Source organism: Perca flavescens, chromosome 6, assembly GCF_004354835.1.
Source record: "Perca flavescens isolate YP-PL-M2 chromosome 6, PFLA_1.0, whole genome shotgun sequence".
NCBI lineage: Eukaryota > Metazoa > Chordata > Actinopteri > Perciformes > Percidae > Perca > Perca flavescens.
The window spans coordinates 38,044,218-38,071,685 of record NC_041336.1 but is presented as its reverse complement, the minus strand read 5'-3'; the positions used below and the strand labels follow the sequence as shown (position 1 = coordinate 38,071,685).

General features: G+C 40.8%; 2 protein-coding genes across 20 annotated transcripts in view; both read left to right on the top strand.

Moving 5' to 3' along the window:
* Positions 1-17,820, top strand: part of rims2a (regulating synaptic membrane exocytosis 2a) — a 183,664-nt gene extending 165,844 nt beyond the window's left edge. For 18 of the 19 annotated variants that reach the window (XM_028579479.1, XM_028579477.1, XM_028579480.1 and 15 more), the window contains 5 exons: positions 13,349-13,490; positions 14,264-14,376; positions 14,501-14,602; positions 15,437-15,576; positions 15,678-17,820. In XM_028579479.1, coding sequence (XP_028435280.1) covers positions 13,349-13,490; positions 14,264-14,376; positions 14,501-14,602; positions 15,437-15,576; positions 15,678-15,881 — 701 coding nt within the window. In that variant the 3' untranslated portion in view covers positions 15,882-17,820. Of the gene's footprint in view, positions 1-10,377; positions 10,523-13,348; positions 13,491-14,263; positions 14,377-14,500; positions 14,603-15,436; positions 15,577-15,677 lie in introns of those variants that run through there. The other variant, XM_028579491.1, reaches the window with a different exon arrangement.
* A 3,201-nt stretch (positions 17,821-21,021) lies between these two features.
* Positions 21,022-22,630, top strand: dcstamp (dendrocyte expressed seven transmembrane protein). Its single transcript, XM_028580816.1, has 3 exons — positions 21,022-22,068; positions 22,157-22,489; positions 22,571-22,630. The coding sequence occupies exons 1-3, from the start codon at positions 21,022-21,024 to the stop codon at positions 22,628-22,630; spliced, it is 1,440 nt and encodes a 479-aa protein (XP_028436617.1).
* Positions 22,631-27,468: the final 4,838 nt, after the last annotated feature.

Here is a 27,468-nt window from a genome sequence, read left to right as displayed (position 1 = left end):
AAGAGTATGCATATTGTTTCTTTTTTAATCAAACACTAATTATTCCCCCCGATACATTGTTATGACATTGCTCTCTTTAAGTAGTTCACTGCGGGTTGGTATTTATTATTTCTAAGATTCTTTATATGAAATGGTTCTGTCAGAAGAAAAATCCCTGATAACTTTGTTTATTGATGAGCTGTGATGAATATCAGAGTTGGTTGACTAATTGTTTTGATACTGAGAGCAGCACATCTCTCTGAGCAGACAGTGTACTTTGCGTTATCCAAGAAATTAATCAATGTTCTTGTTTTGAAGATGTTTTTTTTCTACATTGTGGTAATTATGCAGGAGCGCGATTTAGCTGTCATCCAAGGGAAACCTAGGGCGTTTCCCAATCTGTGTTCTTCTATTGACTTGTGTTCTTGTGTCACTGTGAAACGTCATCTCGTGTTGCCAAAGTACTATCCCAATACACAAGTTCCCATTTCGCCAAGAACAGTTAAAATTCACGGATGTATTCCTGACACGCCCATTTACCGAGGATACATCGGTTGGTAACTTGTATGAACTTCGCATAGACAGTATATAATGGACCAATAGACCCCGTTGCTCTGGACGGAGACCAGTGAAGGATATTAGAAGCACTTTTCCGGTGATCTCTTGCTTTACTGCGCAGCCTCCAACTGACAGAGACAACGTAAATGTGACGTGAGCAACGTGTGTGAAAGTTGTAAGTCTTCTGGTAGCTGATGTCTCAAAATCTCAATGAATAAATCTCAATCATTTCCAATCTTACAGAGACGGAGAGCGTAGGTGTATGTAAGGAGATAACATAAGCACAGGCAAATTATTGCCATCTTATTCATCACTAAATTCACTTCTGAGAACATTTTAGGCGAGAAATGAACGGTTTAGATTTCGAATATAGGCAGTCTTGCGAAAATCTTTGCCAAATTGACAATTTGCTCCAAAGTTTTTGGAGTTTTCGGAGCTCCGTAAATTGACGCGGGTGCCAGCTTGCGCCTGCCGGGGCCACTAGCTCGGCGCTCGGACAGTCTCACTCGGAGACCCCGCTGTAGGACCCCGAAGGTCTTTTAGACCGGTCCCGTAAATAAGAGGCTTTTATTTCGCCGTTGACGGATCGTTTGTTTAAATATCACAACACATGTCCATCATAAGATTAACGGGAACTTGTGTTAAGTGTCTTTTTGGAGTTAAACTCAACAAGCACACACACACACACACACACACACACACACACACACACACACACACACACACACACACACACACACACACGCACATACACGCATGCACACAGCGCAGCAGGCAGAGGAGAGATATACCATAGACTGTATATTATTAGTCTATGAGATATACCCGTTTCTTTTGGGGAGACTTGTTTAAATTATGCCATAGGCTATAACCTACATTATATTTTGTATTTAGTTCATATTTTTGGTGTATTTGTTTTCTGATTTTTTAGAAGTTGAGTTTCAGTCTGTATGATAAATGAACAGTTGTACATAAAGTGGTAACATGCTATGACATGTTATGTAGAATAAAGGGGAGACACCAACCTTTATCATTTGAATTTCTAATTTCCATCTCCCTGGGCATATATGTGCACTACAATAATATAGAAATGATAATTCCACATAATACTAATAGGAACACATAGGACACACCAGTGCATATGCCTATTTATTTTTTTAATTTAAACTGACTTAAACTTATACACTAATAATAGTGATTGCGTTCCACTCTTTTGAATAAGTAAAGGGTGTTTGAGCTAAACCATAAACAATAAAATTAAAGCTCAATTAGTTTTATTTTTCAATATTATTGCAATAGTTGTAGCATTATGAGGTTTTCTTGTCCGGAGATTGTTTTAATACAAAGTGGTTATATTGTTGTGTTTTTTATATCTAGCTGTTATTTTGGAGCCTTGCAGGTAGCCTCTGTGCTGGGGGTGTTGAGCAATAACAGGAAGAACTGTTAACAGCGTTTTCTGTGCTTGTGAACTTGCGAGGTTATTCTTCCAAGAACAACCAGCAAGAACGTTCTCCCCAAGAACACAAGTCCGTACTTTGCATTCTTGGTATTGAGAAACGCCCACAAGCTCTGCTGATGTTAACCCTGGGTATACGTGTAGAGTAACCCGCAAAGTTGTGGAAATGAAGTGGACGTATGAGTGGAGGTACAGTACAAATCTCTGATCTTTATTGACTTTGCTGCAAACTCATAACCACGTGACAAAAATAAAATTGTCATACTGTTGCTATTGAGAGGATTGAAAGGGAAGCATCCTCTTTGTAATGTTTTTATTTTGTAGGTAAAATCCATGATTATGCTCTGTTGTTTTCTGACAGATTAGGGCTGGGCGATATGGAGAAAACCAGATTTGACAACAACCTTGTCCAAATACCTTTATTTTGATACTGCGACGATATTGTATGTTGGACAATTGGTGCTTTTACAAAATATCTTCATAGTTAGATTTGTGATAAATAATCATCAGTACCGTGAATCTAATGTAAATGGACTGTATTTACTGTATGTAGCGCTTTTCTAGTCTTCACGGCTACTCAAAGCGCTTTAACGTATTACAGGAACCATTCGCCATTCACACACATTCATACACTGTGGCCGAGGCTGCCGTACAAGGTGCCACCTGCTCATCAGATAAACATTTGCACATATTTACACACTGATGGTGCAGCATCGGGACCAATTTGGGGTTCAGTGTCTTGCCCAAGGACACCTTGACATGGGACTGCAGGGCCCTGGATTAAACCACCTACCTTCAGATTGGTAGACCCGCTCTACCACCTGAGCCACAGCTGCCCCGATGCCTTAGTGGGTAAAGGCAAATTATAGAGCAGCTAGAACAGTCTAGTATATTCAAAAAATGACATCCCTTACTGTAATGCAGCCTTAAAAACCAGGAAAAGACAACACTTATGCCATATTACAATAACGAGATCCCAAATCTCAGACGATATCTAGTCTCATATATCGATGTAATATTGATATATTGTCCAGCCCTATGACAGATATTCCATTTAACACATCAAATTGTATTATTTCACTGCTGTATTTCAAGCCTACAGTTAGTGTCTAATACTAAAACAATAATTATTTTTGTGGAATGTCCCTTTTTAAGAATATTATGCATCTATCTCCACGAGCTCTGCTTAAAAGCTGTTGATTCATCTTGTAAACCCTGCCATGCTCCACTAGCTTCTCTGTGTTTTATCCTGCAGGGTGGTTCATGCTCCACAGACATATGTCTCCTTTGCCTGAGTCCGAGGCTTGGACACAGTTTGAAACACACTTGTATAGTTGCGTCCCACATTTCAGTGTGGAGTACATTCTTGCCTCCCATCTGAACTGGACTAAAAATGAACTTCCACCCTTCATTTTTAGATTTTTAACTGCTGCTAAAAATACGACTTCCTCTTGTGATTGTTTTGTCTTTAAACGCTGACAGCAGTCAGAAGAGGAAGCCTGAGTAGAAAAATACTGTGGTCAGTGTAGTCATAGAGCGTGAGCGTGATGTTTCTGCTCATCATAAAAATGGTTAAAAACATGTTCATTTCCTCTTTCAGTTTGAGAAGTCAACATGCCAAGGTGACATAATTGTGTTGCAATTCTTTTTTTTGAACGCAAGAGAAGTTTTCACATATCACACTAGTTTGTTATGAGAAAAATCAGCTGGGTGAGGTCAGGATTTTTCATATACACATACAGTATAAGGCTTGGCAGTATTTAGATCTCCTTTCTCTCTCTCATGTTATCCCTCTATCTGTTGTACTTTCAGTGTTTGCACCACTGAGCGGAGTGAGGCCGCCAGTGCACAATCTGTTCCACCTGCTACATCTCCTGCATTTCACTTTTCATATATGCTCTCTTACCTCACACCTTCCACCGAAGGTGTGAACCTTTTTCACTGAACGTGTGAAGTGAATAGCAGGACACAGTGTGTGTGTGTGTGTGTGTGTGTGTGTGTGTGTGTGTGTGTGTGTGTGGTGAAGACTCTTATTATATATGAAACATGAGCTGTTATATCGTCAATAAGGAATCTCATTTCTCTACAAACAAAAATAGTCTGATAACCGAACTGTATGCTCCTTTCTTTGCACCAAACTTTATACAGACAAAATTAGCAACTCGCTAGTGAAGACATGGTAAAGATCCTATTAGTTTTACCTCCGCCAAGGAGGTTATGTTCTTGGCTCGGTTTGTGTGTTTGTTTATTAGTCAATCAGCATGATTACGGTAGTCTGGCTATCACCAGACCAAGCTCAATCTTTTAAGTTTGAACATTAGTCTGGGGAGTCTGCTCTGTATTTTCTACTGCACAAGAGGCGTGATCAATGGGCATAGTTAAAATTATAGTCCTCATTGGATAGTTTTCAGAGAAAACTTGTCTTTCAAATCTTTTAAAACAGCAGCGACATCAACAGGTTGCTGCGCTTCGGTGGCCGCCATGTTGAATGTAAACAAAAAGCTGCTTGCCTTTGCTTCTCTATCGTCATCATGTTAAACCCGCCAATAGCGCGCCAGGTGGATAAGCCAGTTTATGATTGGTTCCCGCAAATGTATAACGGAAGCAGGATAGATAAACGTACCGGTTTCCAGCCTGAGCTGCACGGAGAAATCAAATTGCCAGCAGATCGGGCTGGGTTTACCCAGTGTAGGTTTACGGAGAAGCTCCTGGCCCGATTTTTATGCAACTTGCTGGAAGGGTATAGCAAGGGCCAAGGAAGAACCCATTCAATTTTGGAGTAAATCTGAATCATGGGGTGGAGGTCTGTGCTCTGTGAGTGCCCTTCTAGTTTATGTTATATTATTCTCTGGAGTTGGTAGAGACCAAACCAGAGCTAAAATCTTAGAATCTTAGACCTCTTCAGGTGGACACAAACATGACTCCAAATGAATGCTTGTTTTAGATAGTTAACTGTTCAATAACACATTAGCCAACTTTATAAGATGGTAATATGTCAGGAGTGTGTGTCTCACATTAAGTGGCCAAATATCTATGAATGACACTTTAATGTGTTGTTAAGCGAGATTGAAACAGTAGTAAGCTCAGAGGTGATATCATACCTTAATTTGTAGTTCAATTTCCCTTCATGATGCTTATCCGATCTGAGCTAGACACGAGGGGAAAGTGCACTTTCAGACTGCAGGACTGGCCTGCATCAAGGTAGGCAGCATGGAATGTAATATGAGAGGAGAGAGACCTGTTTACCTACATTTGTGTATGCACTGGTGCGTGTCCTGGTGTGTTCCCATTTAAGTGCTCAAATATGTGTGTTTGCCTACATCTGTGCACGGGAGGGCCGGGGTTATAGCCCTCCATTAAGCTGTGTTTACAGTGTGTAGGGCCACAGTCGCTCTCTGATCTGATCATCAATCAGGAGGACTTTGGAAGGCTTCTGCCTGTGAACCCTGCTGCCTGCCAGACGGACCTTACACACGACTTCTGGGATATTACGCTGCTTTATTGTTGTAGTAGAATTAGCAGCGTTCTTCAGATTCCTGCCTTCTGAGGTGCTTGTGATTTCCAGCTGTGTGGTCACTGTGATGTAGGTTTGTCATTGTTTGGAGTGAGACTACATATGTTGCAGTGTACTGCAATGGTAATCTGTACTAGTCATGCTGTTGGGAAATCAGAGAGTACCCTCGTGTCCTTAGATGGAGACCTAGATTCTTACTTTTCTTCAGGCACAATTTAAAACAATTTGCATCTCTCCACTTGGCCCAATTCTCCCTACAATCAATACCTCTGCATCTTCCAACTAATCCCTAATCCATCTCCTCCCTCTCTGCAATCCCACTGTTTAAACAGCACTGCTGCCCCCCCCCCCCCTCAATTTGAAATGCATGCATTTTAAGTAACTAGGTTTTTAATTTGTTGATAATGTTAGGAATCATCTGGCAAATAAAAGTTTTCATGCGAGGTACAAACTATATTCAGAATCCTGTGACGTCCACGTGCTTTATTGAACAGATTGGCGCAGACCATAATTAACCTGATTGTTGTCATCCTAATATCTCCAGTGTCAAGTGTAGTGGCTGTGTGACAGTGAGACGTGTTGCGGTGCCTCTTTCTCTCTCTGTCTGTGTGCGGTGGGTGGATGGGTAAGAATAAATGGCACCAAAACTGCAAAAGATGAAACACACAACACGTGCCAAATGTGAATGCCTCACGAAGCTCCTATCGCCATAGGCAACGACGGATTAGCCGTGATGTTGTAGGCTTGCTTTGTGCTCCTTCACAGCCCATTGGTGGAATGTAACTAAGTACATTAAGTACTGTACTCAAGTACAGATTTTAGGTACTTTATACTTATCTTGAGTCTTTTCTTTTTATGATACTTTCTACTTATATAAATAAATAAAAAAAACAGCCTACAAGTACAGCTGAAATGATTAGATTTCTGCATTGAGTACTTTGACTTTTAATATGTTTTCCTGATGATACATACTTTTACTTAAGTAACATTTTAAATGCAGGACTTTTACTTGTATTTTTACATTGTGGTCTTAGTACTTTTACTTAAGTAAAGGATCTTGATACTTCTTCCACCACTGGTCACAGTATCAACAAATTCAATTAAATCTAATAATATTTACGATTTAACAAATCCAAGTCATCAAGTCAAGTCAAGTTCTTTTTTGTTATTCCTGGCAGACAGTTGTAATGGTAATGATCAAGAGTTGTGGATTTTAAAGTGGATATTAACAAATGTTTGATAGTGATATATCATCAGTACATCCATGTGTGTAGCCAAAAATCTCAGCCTGCTGATGGTACATGAAAAAGTCACGGGATCTTTTTTTTTTTTGGGTTGGGGGGGGGGGGCATGACTGTCTGTACAGAAGTCCATGGCAATCCACCCAATAGTTGTTGAAATATGTCAGTGTGGTGAACCTACCGTCAGCGCAACAGAATGGCTTTGCCATCCCTAGAGCCACACTGCTAGTTTGAGTAAAAACCTACAAAATAAACATGATTCTCTCAAAGATCGAACTTCTCCTTTAAATGAGCTGTGTTTTTGATTTAATAAAATAAACACAATGTCTATGTCTGAGTTTGCAGGAGCCCTAAATGATCGAAACACTATAAAAAAAAAGCCATTAGAAATAACTTCATTTTTTTTATATTGTACACACAGTGGCCCTCATTTATCATTCTTGCGTAGAAACGGGCGTATATGTTGGCGTAAGATTATGCTTACACTCCTCTCACCGCCTGATTAATGAAGCTGTGCGTACCTTTGAAATCCAGGTATTGCTTACACCTGGATTTCAAAGGTTGATAAATGCCGCGGCTGAAAACGATCGTCATTAGAATAACACGCCCCAATATATTCTGGGTTTTGAGGCCTCGCCCCTACAATTCACGACATGGCGAGACGTAATCCGGCTGAGAAGCGGCACTTTTCAGAGGTGGAGATTGAAACCCTGATATCTCCGGTTCATTTGCATTAAAGTGTGTACTATTTGGCAGCCTGAAAACTGGTATTAAAGGCTGTAGAAAGAACGCGGAATGGAAAGAGATCACTGATGTGGTCAACAGTGTTGCCGTAGTAAATCGGACTCCAGCTGAAGTTTAGCCTATTTAATTTATACATCAACACATTTTTCTATAGTCCTAATAGTAATATACAGGCTTCTATTGCAATCTCTTAGGCCTACATATGTAGGTGTACTTATATTTAAATAAACACACGGTAGCAGAGTTTATGCAGTGTCTTTTATTTTACTCGTGTTTTTTTTCATGAGTTGGAACGAGGCAACAGCTGAGGGAGCGCGCTTGTCCTACGCCTCCCGTGCTGGACCAGAGGGGCTGGAAAAACAAGCCAAAATAACTTGAAATCTTGAAATCTTCTTGAAAGAGAAACAAAAACCTGAAGAATAAATAAAAATGTTGTGCATCGTCATGTTTCCTGTAATGAATATCATTGCCAAACATAACACTATAGGCTACCTTTTAAAAGCGAGGAATAATATCCTGTGTCCTTGATATAGCCCTCAGTTGGGGCTGTGCTGGACACTGCTCTCCGGGCATCGGCTCATCTGGCTCCATCGCTACATTTATGGCACCGTGTTTTCCTGCGAGATGTTGTTGGCCTACAGAACCCCCCCCGGGCTAAAACAATGTTGCATACCGGCGCATAGAGGTCTTCTTTTAGTTTGTCAGTGCGTTTTGTGGTGTTAGGAATTGTTTTTCTGTGCATTTCCGCACTAACTCAAAACGTGCGTACCTGAACACCACCTCCTGAGCTGGTGTAGCGTGCCGTATGCCAACGTCCATATTGATAAATCTCAAAGTCACCGTGGTTTTGGGTGTACGCCAGGTGTACGTTGGAAATTTGGTGAATGCACTTTTGATAAATGAGGGCCAGTGTGTTTGTCCAATTTCCCCCTAGCTGCAAATGTGAAGTGTTGTTTTTAGCTGCGCTGATCTAGATGGAACCTGCAAATGGACGCCATGCATTAAGAGGCTTCTTCGTGGAAGTAGGTTGGAGAGTCTCTAAGGGGGGAACTTTTGCCTCTGCTATAATACTATAGGGAGCTTGCTATATTTATATTGGTGCAGAGAAGCACCATAATTGTCGTGTCCTGTGCCTATTCTGTCACACATGCTCAGAACAAAAGCACCACAGTTGGTTCTCTGGCAGCGTGTCAAAGCAGCACAGTTTTCATTCATTTGTTACTCAGCGGCAGTAGTGACACTTAGCAGAGAGGCTGAAGTTTAGTTTAAAGCCATACATTTGCTTTATGTGTTACCACCACGGGCATGTAACCACACCATGCCCATAGCAGATTCATCAGTATTTCAGGGACCACCTGTAAAGAAAAAGTTGTATCTTCGCACCACTGTTGTGTCTTTCTGCTATGGACTGTTTAAAACAGGCTGAACACAAAATAGTAGACACAGACTGAAAAAAGGTTCATGTTTAGATAAGTTTGACCCTAATTCAAACAAAGAGCTTGTCTGATTGTTTGAAAGTGTGGTTTGTGATTGAATTCCTCCCAACACACAGCACAGCTGGTTTTGGATGACTGAAAAATAAAGAAGCAGAGTTTGGCACGTGAACTTTGAGTAACCGCCGTGTGGCTGAAGCCCTCTCAGAGGCCCGTTCAGACCTGGCATTAGCATGCATCTTGGGTGATCCGATCCCAAGTGGTCAGCTCTAAGTATGTCAGTTCACACCTGGCATTAGAATGCATCTCCACGTGTCTCGAGTGATCTCACTTCCCTGCTCTATATGCAAACAGACACAAACATCATTTCTGTTTACAAAGACCAAATGTTGTGCAATTGCCAAAATGTTGTTGTTTTTAACTGGTAGGAGGCATTAATGCACTTCCTGTGCCCAGTCTTCCGGAAAGAAAAACAATAAAAACTGGGTCTATTCCTTGGCTTGTTCCAGACAAACCAAATTTCCCAAGATGTATGACGCACTTGTAATATATCTCTATGGGTTTATCAAAATGTCCTTACACTTATGCAAAGGATGTTGAGTAGGCGGTCCTTTAATGTGGCCCAGAACACATATGCGCACACACTGCTAAAAGAATATGGCCATCTCAGAATGTGGTCTGTCTGAGCAATCGGATCTCAATGCATCCTCCGTGCATCTTAGGTGCGTCACACCTGTACTTAGAGCCATCCACTTGTGAGCGGGCTCACCCAAGACGCATGCTGATGCCAGGTCTGAACAGGGCCAGAGAGGAGCAGGGATGTTGGCAGACCTAATGACAGCTTGTTTTCACTGGCCTCTGTAGATAAGATGGGGAGAGGGAGGGATGGTGGGACAGCAGATGTAGAAAACAGGAAGATAACAGTGATGAATAGCACAAAAGCAACATAACGGCAAGCAAAGGGATGAAAAAAGAAAGCAAATTATAAAAGAAGAGGTAAAAAAAACATTTAGAGAAATGAACTGGGGAGGGGGGGGGCTCAGTATCTCTGGGTAGAGCTTGTTCACCCGCAGAGCCAGCCGAGGTGCGCCTGAGCAGCCTGGCTCTCTGATTGGTGGTGCGCGATGCAGCTCTCTCCCCTCCCCCCTTAAGAAAGAGGTGCAGTAGGATCGTCAGACCCAGACAGCGCAAGACTCAGCAACTGAAGCAGCATTTTTCTGAAGCTCTCCCTAAGATGCAATCTGCCGAGCATCTAAGGACAGCCTAGATGATAGCACAGACCTGATCTCCTACAGAGTAGAGTCTTCTACTACAACTAGGATTAGGAATTTATCAAACAGATTAGATTTGAGTTGATTTTTAAACCTTCAGCAGTGAGATCAGCTAGAGCAGGCAAAGCTGACGTCTAGTGCATTCGATTCTGCACATTGACAAGGACGGCTGCCGGTCACCATGGGCAGGCAGGGCCACGATACCTCTGCTCCGGTCCCTGGGATGCGTATCCAGCGCTCCCAGAGCAAGATGAGCCTGTCTGCATCGTTTGAAGCGCTGGCTGTCTATTTCCCATGCATGAACTCCTTCGATGAGGAGGATGGAGGTAAGATGACAACTGGGGAAATGTCCCAGGGTGTGGGGGGGGGGGCAGTGCTGTTTAAATGGTGGGATGGCAGAGAGGGAGGAGATGGATTAGGGATTAGTTGGAAGATGCAGACGTATTGATTGTAGGGAGAATTGGGCCAGGTGGAGAAATGCAATCAGTTTAATTAGGATGACAGTGTAGTTAAATTAGGATAATAATGTGACGCAGGAGGTGTGCATACTGTGTGTAACGTTATGAATTGAAAGATGATATAATTTGCAAGTAGTCAATTTATCATCCAGGCTGTCAATTTGTTGTGAAATAGACATGCTGCTTCTGCTGTTGCTAATGCTGTTAACATGCATGGTTATAGGAACCAGTCTACAGACATGTTCTACTCATGCTAGTCAATCACTTATTTCCCTTTGATGATTTTAAATCTGGCTCTATGAATGAAAACAAAGGATTTAGTAGCTGGACTGAATCATTGTATCTGGCTCTATGACTGTTACTGCTGCAAATTTTCAGAATAGTAGTGATGACAGACACTGTGTGTATATTTATACCTCCTAAGAAGCTCTTATCATTTCCTATTCAAGGGCAGGGGAGTTAGTTACAGAGAAATAGAAATATGTCATGGATTTGCAATGCAGAAGTTAAATCCTTTAAACTTTAAACTTACATTTTTTTTGTTTTAGCTACAGCTCACACACACTTGTACTCACTCGTACACTGTTTGGCAGCTCCACTAGTCGTTGTCTTTTCCTGTCTGGCCAGGCCCAGATTTGAGGGAAGTGAACTTCTGGTGACGAGCCAGTTGGTCTGACTTTTCGGCCACTGCTGCTTCATGTTGCCAGGTACTTAATGAAAAGTGCTTGGCTGCCACATTCTGCAACCAGTGTTGATAATGCTCCTGTCGTTGACACATTTGCCTCATCTGCCATTGCCTTAAATGCAGTTTTGTGTGGTATTCAGTGACTTAACAACGCAATAAATTGTAGTCTATAATGTAGATACATGTGTGTGTATGTATAGGAACAGGATATTGAAATCATGTTTTTTTTTTAAGTCTATACCATGGTGTTTTCATGGATCAATCTGTTACAATTTGCAGTGAAAAAGATTTCAGCAGTCTTTGGTCGAAGCAACTCTTGTAGTTATTTAAGTTATTATTTTAAAAGATGACTCATTGATTGATATTATAGTACGTGAAGTAAGGGCTGCATCTGCGATTGTAGTCAGCAGTATAACTGATAACATATGCATCCCATAATGTGTGCAACAAAGCAGATAAACAGATATGCTGTGCTTGAAATATGTGTTTTTGCTGTTCATTGATAACATCCGACTGGCCACTGATTGGCCGAGGTCTGGTTTGCTGCAGACGTCAGAGACAACCTCTGCGGCTTTGTCTCCTATTGTAAGGTGTGAAGAGCTGGAAGAGGAGGCGGGCAGAATAACGGAGATTTCAAGGCCGAACTGCTTCATGTCTGTTTATGCCTATGTGAGATAGGAGACAGGATTATCTCCCTTCTCCTCAGCGACTCCTCTGACATGACGAGGAAGGACAGAGGAGGGAGAGTGAAGAAAGCAGGGTTAGGGTTAGATGCAGAAATGCTGTAGTCTAGATGGGATTCATTCATAAAAAATGATTAAGAAAAAAAAAGGCATAAGGTCTAACGATAAACCCATTGTTTGTTATGACTTTGCACCTGGGGGTTGCAAACGGTGAAGTGACGGTAACTGTGTGTTATTACTTTCGTCTGGCTTTGCACTGAATATCTGACCTCTGGGAAATAACATGATTTTGCACTCATTAAATTACAAATAAAAAGAGATGCCATAACTATAATAGGTGCAGTACCATTTTATAATGCTTGGATGATTAGTCTTTGATCATAGCCATGCATGATTTCATGTTCAAACATAGAGATTAGATCAGATACATTGCAGGTGCTAACATAGCAGTTTAACAGAGCTAAATGGCTAAGTATCAAGTTGAGTGTCTCGTGCAAACACACTGTGATTTTCAGCACTTGTCTAATGTGACCAATTTCATTTTAAGCTCCTAAGCATCATTGCTGTTTGTTGTGATGACTCACTCTATGCTCAGAGTTAAGGAGAATTTGCCAGCATTTTTCATAATGGGATAGAAAACATAGTAGTGATTCTGTGTGTGTGTGTGTGTGTGTGTGTGTGTGTGTGTGTGTGTGTGTGTGTGTGTGTGTGTGTGTGTGTGCGTGTGCGTGCGTGCGTGCGCTGGTTGCCAGTCGTGTGTCTAGTGGTGGATCATTCTTACTTTTGTGTAGGTGTATGTGTACGTCTGCCACGCGCAGGCTGTCGGGGGCTGGGTGGGGATGAGCAGCAGCAGGGCTAATGGTTGGAGTCAGCTGTCGTCTTGCATCAGTACGGATGGGGGGCATACGCTGAATGTTTATGGGTGGAGCATGGACTCACTACGGCTCCCACGAAACCCTTAGAGGCAGTTGGTAGCAAAGACCAGAGGAGGGCTGCACATGTTCTGTTCAACAGAGCCAGAACTCTGTAGAGCGTGTTGAATTAGAGACCTTGTTTAATTGTCACAGTGAAATTGCCAGGATCCATCTCAAGATAATCTTTACTCAGTGCCATGGTTTAGAAATTGAGTAGTTTTTTGTGGTTTGTTTTCCCTCTGGAATAATTTTTCTATGAGCAGATGAAAGAACAAGGATGTCAGTAATAATCCGTGCGAGTGCAACTCGCTGTACGAGTCCCAAAATGATGCAAGACCATGGATTGACAGTCTCTATTACTCTTTATCTCCTTCCCTCTCTCTTTTCTTTGTGTGCGTGATTCTGTGCGCAGAAGCAGGAGGTAAGAAGTTACGCAGCACGATCCAGAGGAGTACGGAGACGGGCCTGGCAGTGGAGATGAGGAGCAGGATGACTCGGCAGGCCAGCCGGGAGTCCACAGACGGCAGCATGAACAGCTACAGCTCCGAGGGAAAGTAAGGACACTCACGTTCTGTAGACAGTCTAAAAAGCTCCTGCATACATCATTTACTGGGAACAGTTTGTGCATACACAGAAAAACAGTCAAAACTTGATTTGATTACTCATATCTTTATCCTAATGACATTTAAAACCCTTAAAACCCCTCAAGGCGCAATCTAAAGCCTTAGCATTGTTTGAAAGGGTTTTCTGAATAACTTGACAGAATTGTCAGCGTTCACTGAAACCGTTATTTTTCAGCCTCCTAAAGCATGTAGAAACATGAAATAAAACCATTTGAGATCTTAAAGTATTGCCTTTGCCCTAATATTCATTAACATTCTTTTTAAATCAATAAACAAAACAAAATGAACTAAACTGAAAATGTCAGCAGGCATGTCATAGTCTGGGTCTGAAGCTTCTAAGTAATTGTTGCTCTGCTGTGGTCTGCATCATTGTCGCTCCCCTCACTCAGTTCCTCAGCCATTGTCTGAACAAAGTTCATCTTTAAAAACTTTTTGGCAGGCTAAGAGCCCTGTAAAAACCAAACAAACAACATTTCCCAAAATGCATTTCACATTCCCTACATGTATTTTGGCGACACATTCAGCCATGGATGTATTAAGAGAACATCCAGCACTGAAGGGGAACCCGGTCTTAAAGGGATGTACAGGCATATGTTGCATCGGTCTTAATACGCTACAGCCAATTGCTCAACTACAGGATTGTCTTATATCAACACAACTGGACCTTTCATCTCTGTGGTAACCAGTGTGTCTTTCTGTTTCAGTCTCATCTTCCCTAGTGTGAGGCTTTCCTCAGAAGCCCAGTTCAGTGACTTCCTGGATGGTCTGGGCCCCGCCCAGCTGGTCGGACGACAGACATTGGCTACTCCACCTATGGGTGAGAACAGAAATCCTTTTATTCAGTGCATTTACATGTTAGCTTGGTAATATACTAACTTAGCTATACTTAACACCTTCAGTAGTGTGCTAAAGGTTGGCTATCTGTTATTTCTGTTGCTTAGGTGACATCCAGATCGGCATGGTGGACAAGAAAGGAGCACTGGAGGTGGAGATTATCCGAGCCCGTGGCCTTGTGGGAAAACAAAGTTCCAAGGCACTGCCAGGTATTTTAAGTTATCACACTCGTCGTTATCACAGGCAATTACACACTTGTCATAAATCCAATGTTAATATCTATCTATAAATCGGGATATCTCTGCGCGTGTGTCCCCACACATGTGTAGTACAGCACCCATACATGCGCAGTTGCTGCATCCCTAGAACTAGAAGGCTCGTTGGTCGTCAAATGCCAAAAAGTGGTCATCCGCCAAAAACTGATTGCTGTCTACCCTTAGCCAGGGAAAACCCTGACGAACTTCCAGCAAATTTGAGATTTGCTCTGCAAGTCAGTCTGGCAAAGAGCCCATTCAAACCCATTTCCAATTTTTCCAAATCGAGGCACCAATCTCAACCGTTGAGGCGGTTTACACGATGACGTAACATTACTGTCTCATAACACGGCCAAAGTTCACTACCACTGCCACCATGTTAAATTCTGGTCTTTAACACTCACAAAGACTACGGAATATCAGTTTAGTCACTGAACGGGTGGTAGTTTATTTAAACTTCTTCTGGCGAACATACAAGTGGGCTCGCACACATGGCTACTCTGATAGCTCTAGGTGTAACCTGTAAAACAGTCGTGCTGCAGCATGTATACCACAAACAGTTGATTGAACCACGCTCACAGTTAGATAAAGTTATGGGGAAAAATACTGGGAACCAAGCACGTGGCCCTTTCTGAACAGGCACACGCTCCAAACGGGCACTGCACTGGTATAATGAATCAAAGGTTGAAAAAGAATGTTTCTTCAGGGCTGTGGGAGAAGAATAAGTGGTGATGCATATTGCATAACATTTTCTTGGCTCTCCGCTTACTTCCTCTCCTCTCTTCTCAGCACCATATGTAAAGGTCTACCTTTTGGACAACGGAGTCTGCATAGCCAAAAAGAAAACAAAAGTAGCAAGGAAAACCTTGGATCCTCTTTACCAGCAGCAACTGCCGTTTGAGGAGAGTCCAGGAGGGAAGGTATTACAGGTAAGAAAGGTCTAACAGGAATTACAGCGTCTACAACAACATCATGTTTAAACCTGTCTCATCCTTTTGATTAATTTCCTGGTCTGGGTTCATCTCTGCAGGTCATCGTTTGGGGTGACTATGGACGTATGGACCATAAATCCTTCATGGGAGCAGTTCAGATACTGTTAGATGAGCTGGACCTGTCCAACATGGTGATTGGCTGGTTTAAGCTCTTCCCTCCTTCATCCCTGGTGGACCCTACTCTGGCCCCACTGACAAGAAGAGCTTCCCAATCCTCGCTGGACAGTTTCTCTCGATCATAGCAGCGTGTGGACTGATAGCGTTGTTGTAGCAGCCAGTGTTGCGATTACAGGTCACGCCCCCAAGTTACACTGCATGCTTGATGTTGTGTCTTCTGAGCCTGTTTCTAGGGGGTGCAAATGTGATCCTGTGTTTTGAGCAAGAACGTTGCGCACATTGTGCACATGGCGAAGCGTGTTGCAAAGCGCCTGGCGGCCGGGATTGCCAGGTGTTGTTTATTGTTGTTTGGAGGAAGCTGGAATGAACTCCTTAGCACGAGGAATCTGTCAGTTCCAGGTTTTCATCCAATTCGAAGCCATGGGGGTCAGTACTGGGAACCGCAAAACGAGTTCTACAGAAGCCCTGTTTCGAATGAAAAATAAATGTTTTGCTTTTATTATTTTTCTTTTTTTCCATCTTTTTTTTCTTCTTTTTTTATGTCAGTGTACTTGTATCTGAAGGGGGGTGACACTGTTTCTATCCAGATGCTTGGTCATGCCACGCCAACAGACCTAGCTGTGTAGATTGGGGGAGTTTTGGAGACCATCCCTTTGGGTGAGGTGTGTCCCAACGTGTCCACACTCCCCCAGACCTCTAAAGAAAATACCCCACACACTCAAGGTTTATGTACTGAATCAAACCGTACTGGTGAGTCACCAGAAAGTTAATCAGAGGCAATATAGAAGTGGCTACCATCAGCACTCCAGAATATACAGTAACAATCCCAACCCCATGAAAAGATGTACAATCTACCATCATTCTTTCTCTGTTGATATATTGTATGAAAATTAAATGAGAAAACATATTTTTTTCCCCTTTTAGTTCATTTGCATGGACAAAAATTTAGCTGAATCAAAAAAAAAGAAAAGAAAATTATTTTCTTGAGGCTGCAACTTGCAAAAAAAGACGAAGAAAAATAAAACAGATCAGCCATTTTCAACAATTTATATTATTTTTAAAGATAAATTTCACTAGTGCATGGTTTTCAAGGGGAGTGAATGCAACATCATGATTAAAAAAGAAGAAGACATTGTTTATCATTCTTTAGACCATTCATGAGTCTGTGTGTTGCAGACATGCAGATAAGGGAAACTTAAAGGAAACTTTTGGAGCTATTTAACAGGAAATGTTTATGTGACAAAAAGTGATAATGAAAATAAATGTAAATTATTTATTTCATTTTAAAAGGCTCAAGCCTTATAAAGATAAAAATTATGTGCAAATTGTACATGTTTCTCTTTTTCTTCCTTGTCCCAGGGTACTTCAGGGTACTACTCATTGCTACCATTGTTCAGTCCCCTGATAATGTCCAGATTTTAGGACTGTTGGTTATTTTACAGTTCTGTATTGTTTCAGGATGTATTTTATTTTGGATTTGATTTGTTTAACAAGCATGTTGAAAAGGATTTTCTGCAACATGGCTTGGGCACACCTTACAGTAACTCAGCATGTTTTGATAAAGATGATATTTGGAATTTTTGCAGTTTCTTGTACAGTGCATGTCAACTTCATTAATTTTCTCCCTCACCTTCAATTGAACTCTGCAGCAAATTAGTTCTTGGTCTTCTGCGGCCAATTTATTGAAGTTTTAACAAAAACATTCCACCCCCAAGGTCATATTTTCTTTCAGGTTTTTGAGGAGAAAAAAAAAAGTGACAAGGAAAATATTTTATATTTAATGGAGGTTGACGAAACAGTCGTGATTGCAAGTGTATTTTATTTCAGTATTGTTGACAAACATGCAAAAATAATCTGTATTGGTACAGCAAGAGGTCTATACCTAATCAAGAGGCAGCAAACATGCAAAAGATGTATGTGGCTCTGGTTCAATTTTACAACCACTGTTTGTGAAGATGAGCTAATCACAAGTTCAAATAACAAGGGATATTGCCACAGAAAATGTGTTTTTTTTCTTGTTTTAATGAAAATGAAATTAATTTACTATATTTTTGTTAGTTTTATTTAAAAGCCAAGACCAGTTTATTTTTTATTTTCTATTTTTAGTAATTATAAATACCTCCCATGTCTGGGAAGTATATGAATCTTATAGTTGCAGTATGTCTGAATGAAATTGAACTGAGGCATTATTCCTTTTCCAGATGACGATATTGCGTTTCAATGTCCAAGAAAACCTTGTCGCTGTAACAAGCTACGGTATATATTTTAATTTTCATTGTAAATACCTTTTAGATGTCAGAATTTGAATAAACAAACTACCATGAATAGATTGATAGACTCTTTTGGAACAGGAAAAATGCCTCACATGATGACAAAGACATATGTTATTTATCCTTTTGAATGCCTTTTAATTTTCTCTTTTTGGTGCAATGTGTTAATGCCAAGGCTATGTCTTGGTTAAGTATGGTTGAGTACAGAGATTTATGTAAGTTATTTTTCAAATTAAAAATAAAAAAAATTGATATTACACTGATGCCAAGAGTTGGGTGATACAGTCCACACACACACACACACACACACACACACACACACACACACACACACACACACACACACACACACACACACACACACACACACACACAGTGATTTCTATAGAAACTGCAGACAAATTAATTCAGTTAAATTTTATTTATAGTATCAAATCATAACAAGAGTTATCTCGAGACATTTTACAGATAGAGTAGGTCTAGACCACACTCAATAATTTACAAAGACACAACAACTCCAGTAATTCCCCCAAGAGCAAGCATTTAGTGCAACAGTGGCGAGGAAAAACTTCCTTTTAGAGAGAGAAACCTGGGACAGACCCAGACTCTTGGTCTGACGGTCTCGGTTGGGGGCGTCATGAACAGTGGCAATTATAGTCATAATAAAGATAATGGAAATATGTCTAAAAATAGTGTTGTAGTAGTTCATGGTGTAGCAGGGCACTGCAGGTCGTAGCAGGGTGTAGCAGAACATAGCATGACGTAGCCGGGCGTAGCTGGGCATAGCAGGGCACTGCGCGGCATGGCAGGGTGTAGCATGTGTAGTAATTACTCTTAAAAGGTTGCCTCAGCAATTCAGTATTACACATTCTCAAAGTTGGGAGGCTTTTTAGAGACTTTTTATAAAAAAGCATAGTCAACATCAATACAGCTAATCGCTATTAGTCTCCAAAATTACATTTTTACACTATGTTGATATTACACATTATACACAGGCCCCAAATACTGTACACATGCACAAACAGGACCTATAGGCTACATGTATTAATGGAGAGATGTCAGAGTGAGTGGACTGCCCATGAAAGATTTCCTGAGCAGTTCGGGGTGCGGTGCCTTGGTCAAGAGCAGTTTAGAAGTGCCCAGGAGGTGAACCGGCACCTCTCCAGCTACCAGTCCACAGTCCGTACGGCGACTTGAATCGGTGACCCTTCGGTTTCCAAGCCAAGTCCTGTGCTCTGGTTTATTGGTCTTTAAACCAATCACAATCATCATGGGTGGCACTAAGCGCCGGACGGAGCCCCGGTGCCTCTGCAAAATACCTTCAGGAAGGAACTTATTTATGGCATTACATATGTGCCTCATTCCTGAGCGAGTAATTGTAAGTTTTGAGCACAGAGAACTATATTTTGCAAGCCCATTACATTACATTTTGAACAGAAATTAACACTGACAAAAAATTATTTTATTTGAGCAAACAGAAACCTATTCTGTGCTCAATAAATGTATTTGCATGTTTGCTATTAACCATATTAATGTACAATAATAACCCGAGGGTGTTAGCCTCTCTCCACAACGCGTACCTCCTATGGCGTCATTTTGATGATACTTATCTCTCACCCGCCGTTAGCATCCCATTGACTGCCATTCATTTTGACATCACTTTGACAGCGAAAAACTTTATATCTGAAGTGTTTAAAGACTCTATTTGTCCATTGTTTATTTCTAAAGAAACATGAAAATGTATAAAAGGCTCCATTACCTTGTATCTCACGTTATGGCTCCGTAGCAGACGGTTTTGTAAAAATAGGCTAACGATTGAGTCATAACCACGCGACTTACTGTCGCATAGTAGAGGAATTACCGTATAGTACAGGAGAAGCTCGCAGGAAGTTTTGACTTACATGAGCTGTTTAGGTTTAATTACTAATGTTAACTAACATTTTAGTTAGCAATAATTAGCCTGTGCCCATGTTATCTCCTTACATATACCTGCGCTCTCCGTCTCTGTAAGATTGGGAATGATTGAGATTTCTCTCGGCACAGCTACCAGAAGACTTCACACTTTCAGACACGTTGCTCACGTCACATCTACGTTGTCTCTGTCAGTTGGAGGCTGCGCAGTAAAAGCAAGTGATCACTGGAAAAGTGCTTCTAATATCCTTCACTGGTCTCCGTCTAGAGCAACGGGGTCTATTGGTCCACTCATATATACTGTCTATAGCGGCAACAGAGCAATCCTGGAAGTGAAAGGTCGTGGATATAGACTACCACTGCCCCAAAGTTCGGAATTCTTTAAAAGCAGTTATTTGTCCATGACATAAACCTTTATTATTGTAGTACAATTTAATAACTTTGCAATATGATCATATTACAATAACCTTACAAGTCCTAACCCTTACCTTTCCTTTTCGCTGTGAAGAGGAGTCTTCTCTTTTGTCGTCACCTACTCCTTTTAAAGGTATTTTAGAGCTTTTATCGGGTGTTCTGTAGTTGGTACGTCTCAAGGTGTATTCACCAAGTAATCCTGAACATATTCATAAATTAGCAGCATACAGTCCTGCAATCCTGAGTAAAATACAAAGGCACAATCAAGTCTCCCACGGTCATAATCCGGCCTCGTGTTAGCTTCTGTTTGCTTCTGCTTTTGGTTAAAAATTAGGGATGACTGGGACATGACGAATGACTGAGGTTTGAGTGGAGAGAAGAGTTCCTGTTTTAGCTATATTTAAGAAGACTGCAAACTACATGCATGAGAATAGATGTCAAGCTCTACACCGCAGGTTTGTCAGCCTACTTTTCAATTTCATTACATTATTGCTCATGTATACAACATTTTCACCTTCAAAATGGATCTTTTCAGATTTAATGTTTGACAGAACGGTTGAATATGGTTGATATAGTTGAACATTAAATATATTTCTGTATATCTTTTGCAACTATCTGTTTATGTAACCTCTGTTTTTCAATGCCCCCACTATCTTCTTCAATGTCCAGGATGCTACTCTCATGGACTGCAATAAAACAGAGCCTCAAGGATATCAGTTATCTGGCTGTGGATGTTTTTGTAACTGGTGAAAGGGATGGCTTCCGAAGAACTCTCACCCTCCTCCTCACCTGTAGCTTCTCCAGCCTCCTGCTCAGCTCCCTGCTCCTCCTCTACCTCGTCTTCACCCTGAACTATGAGCTAGCGGTAGCGGGATGGGTCGCCGGCTTCTTTGGGACACTACTGACACTCGCCCTCTTTCTATCAAAGAGAGTAAGGTGCTTTGGGACTCTGTTTGTTATCTCCATTTTCATGAAGAAAAGTCGGAACCTGCTCCTGACCGCTGGGACTAGTTTGGTGGTTCTTAGAAATATCCACAACACCTTGGAGAACATAACAGGCCTGGTCAGGAGTATGCTCTGCAACCTGAAGGCTAAGAAAGCTGCCATGCTCGCTCCGTTCAGTAACTATGTCAAGATGTTGAAGTGGATAGGAAACATGCTCAAGGGGGTGACAGACTTAGGGGTGGTGAACCTTGACTCCCAACTCAAAGTTACACCCAGACTGGAATCAGACGAACTCAGGGAGAAGCTCAGCGAAGCAGAGCAGAAGCTGAATGTAACAGTGAAGTATGTGCAGTCCCTAATGAATACAGTCTCCTCTGTGAGCGATAAGGCCTTTCCTGCCATCAGCTTCCTCGTGCTCACAATGTTTATAGCGCTGCACATAAAGAAATACTGCAGTGACATGAAATACAAAAACAGGTTCGTGAGCAGCAGATTTGTTCGCTTTGACAAGAAGCAGAAGACGGAAAGGAAGCCTCACGTCCTCCCCCTCACTCCAGAGGAAGAGAAGCTGTACACCGTTGTCCCCTCGGCCCGTCCCACCACCAGAGAGGGGAGAGCTATGCTGAAATTTGGTGTTCCAGTCATCTCCCATTTTATGGCTTGGGTCATATTTATAACCGTGGATGCCTTGTTGTACTGCTTTGTCGATATTGTAACAACAAAGTTATCAGAGCTGGAACCATTCCATGTCCCGTTGTTAATAAGCATCAAAGTAAGTACGTTTTTTGAAAGACATTTCTGCATTTACAGTTTTTGTTCCAGTCAGTCGCCACTAAATATGTATTCATTTATCTTCTTAGGGGATTGCAACTTTAATAGGTATACCACTCGGTGAGGAAAACCACCAAAAAGATTTTACCTACTCTGTAAGCCTCTTTGAGAAGAAGTGTCTTCCTAAACCCAAGCTGCTGCTCTATACCTCTGTGGTTCCTTTGGCTGCAATCCTGCTCACCCTGCTCATTATGGCTCTGATGGCTGCCAAAGTGGCCCAGCTCAGGCTCATGGTCTGTGAGCGCTTCTTCTCCACCGCTGCGGAGGAGAGAGTGGAGTACCTGCACGCCAAAATCCTGAGGAAGAGAGTAAAAAAGAGGAAGGGGAAAAACAACTGCAGCGTCACGTCGCTCTATTTTAAGGTATGCATTGCTGTTTATAGCTAGTTAGGTGCATACATCCTTGTGTAAAATGCATAAGGGTGATTTGTCTTCTCTTTTCAGCCACATTTCTGGTGTCCGCTGCTCTTCAAGCCCAAAGAGAATCCACAACATATCGTGTGAGGATGTTATTTTCTCTGCCCTGCTCCATGGTTTGATTTATTCTATGAATAAGAAGTCATATGAAAACATTAGATCTACTGATGCGGACAACTTTGATCAAAGGATTCTATGTCTATTTTTTTTTTTTTTTTACCTCTGGCCTTTTTACCTCATCCTCCTTGCACAAAGTTGGTGTCTGTCCAAGAATCACAGTTCAGCTCTCAACATGTCTCTCTGGAGAAAAATAATGACAAATAATAATGACAATAACTGCTGCAACTGCAACATCATGCGGCACTGTCGGTAGATCTATTTACTTTTTTTAATGTTGATTATAATATTCTGCTGAATAAGCTGCTTTGCATTTTTTTTATGATTGTGTTTACAGCTGGTTGAAATCAAATCTTTCTAGCAGAGTTGAGACTGTTGATGTAGACAAATTGAAATCAAGTCCCAAGGTGATTGATAAAAGTGTCCCACAATCAATAATCAATAATAGGCCTTCTGCTATTTACTCTATACATAAATAATATTTATCTTCCAACTTACCATTGACATGTCCATTTTCATGCTGCCGATACAGTATTATAATACCAGACCGTCTCCAGTCTGACCTGATAATCTCCAGACCTTTTTTAAAACTCCTAGAAGACAAAAGTCTGCATTTTCTTTCTTTTTTGAGATAATTTTTGAGCATTTTAGGCCTTTATTTGTGGCAGGACAGCTTAGACATGACAGGGGAGAGAGAGTGGGAATGGCACGCAGCAATGTGCTGCAGGTTAGAATTGAACCCACGGTAACTGCGTCAAGGACTGAGTATATGGGCGCACGCTCTACCAGGTGAGCTACCCAGGCACCCGAAAGGCTGCATTTTCTAAGAGCACTAGTTTTGATTTTCACACACTGATCTATACTAATAATGGAAATCTAATAGATACAGTGCAGCATAGTACATAATCCACTCTACTATGTACACCTAATTATTGAGTTAATATGTTTGTCATTTGAGCAACTATAACACTATATCACAGAGTAGGATAACTTTAAAAGTTCTTCCTACCAACTCTGAACTCGGAAAGATTTCCAGTACCATGCACAATTGATGGACTAATATATTGTATATGATGTGATATTTTTTATATTTAGGACTAATTTATGTGAGTGAATTATATTGTTGTGATGTTGTGTAAATGTACCGTATGTTGTTTTAACTACATATATAGAAACATTTTTATATTCCATGGAAACAATAAATATGTGTTGCTCAAACACTGTGCTCCAATTCTTGTCCCTACCTGTACTGTATCAACATCAGCAAGCAGTTCATTGAGTTGCATCATGTTACATAACTGGTCAGTCTGCTGACTGACAATAATGATAACCATGGAGAATGGTTAACTAATTACAGACCATAAATCAATAGGTTAGAATTAAATTCACTCTAGCTTCAATGAACACTCAGCAACTAATTTCCTTTTATTTGTCAGAAACATTACATACAAATTACATCATGTTCATTATAAAACAAGGCAGCTGGCAGTATTACGTGTATATACTGTATATGTAGGATTGATGCCACAGTAATGCCAAATAACCAAATATATAACATATTAAATCCCATAAATTCTAGGCTTGTTGGAGGCACTGAAATAAACAACTATGTTTTCTTTAATTTAAATTTTAAAATGATGGATTCTTGATGATAGCAGTGAATCATGTTATTCATAAGCACTCTACAGTATGTGTTCTTCATAAGACAGAGCATCGGACAGATTCTAATAACATCCATACAGAGGAGATCAGGCTTCTTTATTTTACTTCCATATGTAATGCTCTCCTGCAGAGTAGAACAGCGATATTTGCTTACATAATCTAATCTGTCCCCTACATGTGCAGTGAACAGCACTGTCCTCTTTCAATGTATGCACTGTCGCTGTTCATTAACATCTCACCGGTATTAGAAAGTGGTACTTTTATTTTTTTGTGGTACTGTTTTTACTACTTTCTGCACACTTGGTCTCATTTAAATTCCTTCACCTTCAGTTTTCCATCAGCTTGCCTCCAAAGCTTAACACTGCGCTTGTCAGTTCAACATCTGCAGCTGATTCAGAACGCTGCTCCTCGAGTGCTCACTCTGACCAAAGAAAGTGGATCACGTCACTTCAGTTCTGAAGTCTTTACACTGACTTCCTGTCTCTCAAAGAATAGATTTCAATGGTGCCTGGGTAGCTCACCAGGTGGAGCGGGTGCCCATATATAGAGGTTTACCCCCTCAATGCAGCAGCCGCGGGTTTGACTCTGACCTGTGGTCCTTTGCTGCATGTCACTTCCCCTCTGTCTCCCCTTTCATGACTAAGCTGTACTGTTCAAATAAAGGCCTAAAATGCCCAAAAATTAATCTTTAAAATAAAAAAGAATAGATTTTAAAATGATATTTTGTTTATAAAGCACTGAATGGTTAAGGGCCAAAATACATGTCTGATCTTCTGCTACATTATGAGCCACCCAGACCTCTCGGGTTGTCTGCTTTCTGTCCCCAGAGTCAGAACTAAACATAGAGAAGCAGCGTTCAGATTTTATGCACCACATATCTGGAACAAACTGCCAGAAAGCTGCAGATCTGCTGCAACTCTCTGTTCTTTTAAATCAAGGCTGAAAACCTTTCTTTTTGATGCTGCCTTTTATTAAATCAAGTAAGTAATTGCCGTGCCAATATATAGGCCTATAAATATATATTTCTTTCTAAAATTACTTGTTAAAAAACACTTAAAATGAGTAGGTTGTATGAGTTTATACAGCAGCATCCTGACTTTGGCGTGTAAGAGAAATCTCACCAAGGCAACATAATCATGTCAAAGTCTTATTTGTTGTGTGTGTTCCTGCATTGCTACTAGAGATGGTCCGATACCATTTTTTGCTTCCCTATACCGATTCCGATACCTGAACTTGTGTAACGACCGATACCGATTACCGATCCGATACCAGTGTGTCATATATTTTATTATGTTTTAACAACTTTATACTACTATCCCTGTATGGATGTGATGTGATTTCTATCTCTGTTGTCAGTCTGGCTCAGGTTAAACTCTTTGTGAAACATGAACAAACACAAACAATGAATGCCACAGAACTTTCTTTTATTCTCCAGTTTGACAGTCAGTTATAACGGAAAAACAACATAAATAAACTACTTTAACGTAGATTTTCTTTAGGGTTTTATTACGTGGTATCGGATCAGTGCATAAACTCCAGTACTTCCTGATACCGATACCAGCGTTTTAGGCAGTATCGGAGCCGATACCGATACCGGTATCGGTATTGGAACATCTCTAATTGCTACTGGGGGTTTGACATTAATAATAATAATAATAATAATGCGGTTAGACCACGAATGATGCTGCATGTCTGCCTTGAGATTCATAACCAGTCATACCTATGGTACACATCATTGTATTTTATATGAAAGTGTTGGGTGGTCTTCTCTCCAAGAAAGACGTGATACTCACTGGTATCTCTTTATCTATAAGGCTCTTATTGGAATACTGCCATCTTACCTTACAGAACTTCTCAGAGGGGACAATAACAGACTTGCTCTGCTGACTGCTCGGCTTTTACTTCATGTTCCACGAACTCGGTCTGAACTTGGAAAAACTGCTTTTAGTTTTAGTGCACCCGACTCCTGGAACAAATTACAGCATCTTTTTAAAATCAACTCAATGTGCCTATTGGACAATTTAGAAATCTGGTTTTAAACCTCCAAACTTCCACTTGTAACTGCTTTACATAGTCTTTTGCATCCCTTTCATGCTAATGTATTTATCAAATCATTTTCCAATTCTGAATGTTTTATTGTCTTCCTATATTTCTTATGATCGTACTTTCTGTGTTGTTGTTCTGTATTTATTTTTGTAATCTGACTCTATGACATTAAAAATGAGGGTGGCCCCTCAATGATCTCTCTCGGACCTAAATAAGGGTTGAATGAATGTGCAGGATTGGTGAAATTTAAGTCTAGTATATTACATGGCATTATTCAGATTGAAGGCCATCAATCAAATAATTGGTAAAAAAATAAATAAAACTTTTGTCATCAGTCTGGGAACTAAACCTCAAATTATTCTTGATGAGCAGACCTAGAGCTGAGATAATGTAAAACTACAACAGTGTGCTCTCGTATGTGGCCTAATATAAAAAGACGATGATCTATTCCATTTAAGTTAATAGTTCTTCCAACTCTGCTAAAATGGTTTGACTTAAAAATGTACTTTCAGTTTTGAGTGGAATTAGGTTGATTCAATATTGAATCAACATTTATACAGTGTATTCCTCATTATTTACTCCAATTATAATCTGTAACCTGCAGAGCGAAGCACATCTCACCATTCTCAGACATACTCAAGTGTACAATCCTACACCGCTCCTTCCTCTGCCAGAGACAAAAGGAAGGAAGTGGTACAGCTCAAGGATGAGTAGGCCTTCTGTGACTCACACGCTGCCACTGACCCGTGCAGCAACCTGATAAACTCACATTATGTCTCAACTGGCCCTGTGGCATTATACCGCGCCGGCATGCCAGCCCAATAGGAAACTGCCACATGATGCTTGGTGACAGACACAGACCTTTAATTTTTTTACCATGGGAAAGAATGCATAATGTAAAATCCTGCTGAATATGCAAATACACATTCAATTTGGGTCACTCATCCCAGTGCATTTTAATGAATATTTCATCAAAGTGAAGGATGCTTTTGGGTGAGAAACATCAGTTCTGTTACCAATGGCAACAAACATTTAAAAAAAGGGAGAAAATAAAAAAAAAGCCCAGTAAAAGAATAATCAAGCACATTCACAACTAAAGC

Bases quoted from the DNA above. Each gene is read 5' to 3' on its own strand.
- dcstamp (XM_028580816.1), top strand. From the start codon at position 21,022: ATGCTACTCTCATGGACTGCAATAAAACAGAGCCTCAAGGATATCAGT. The intron at 22,069-22,156 runs GTAAGTACGTTT...TTATCTTCTTAG, and splicing joins CGTTGTTAATAAGCATCAAA to GGGATTGCAACTTTAATAGG. The intron at 22,490-22,570 runs GTATGCATTGCT...TTCTCTTTTCAG, and splicing joins TCACGTCGCTCTATTTTAAG to CCACATTTCTGGTGTCCGCT.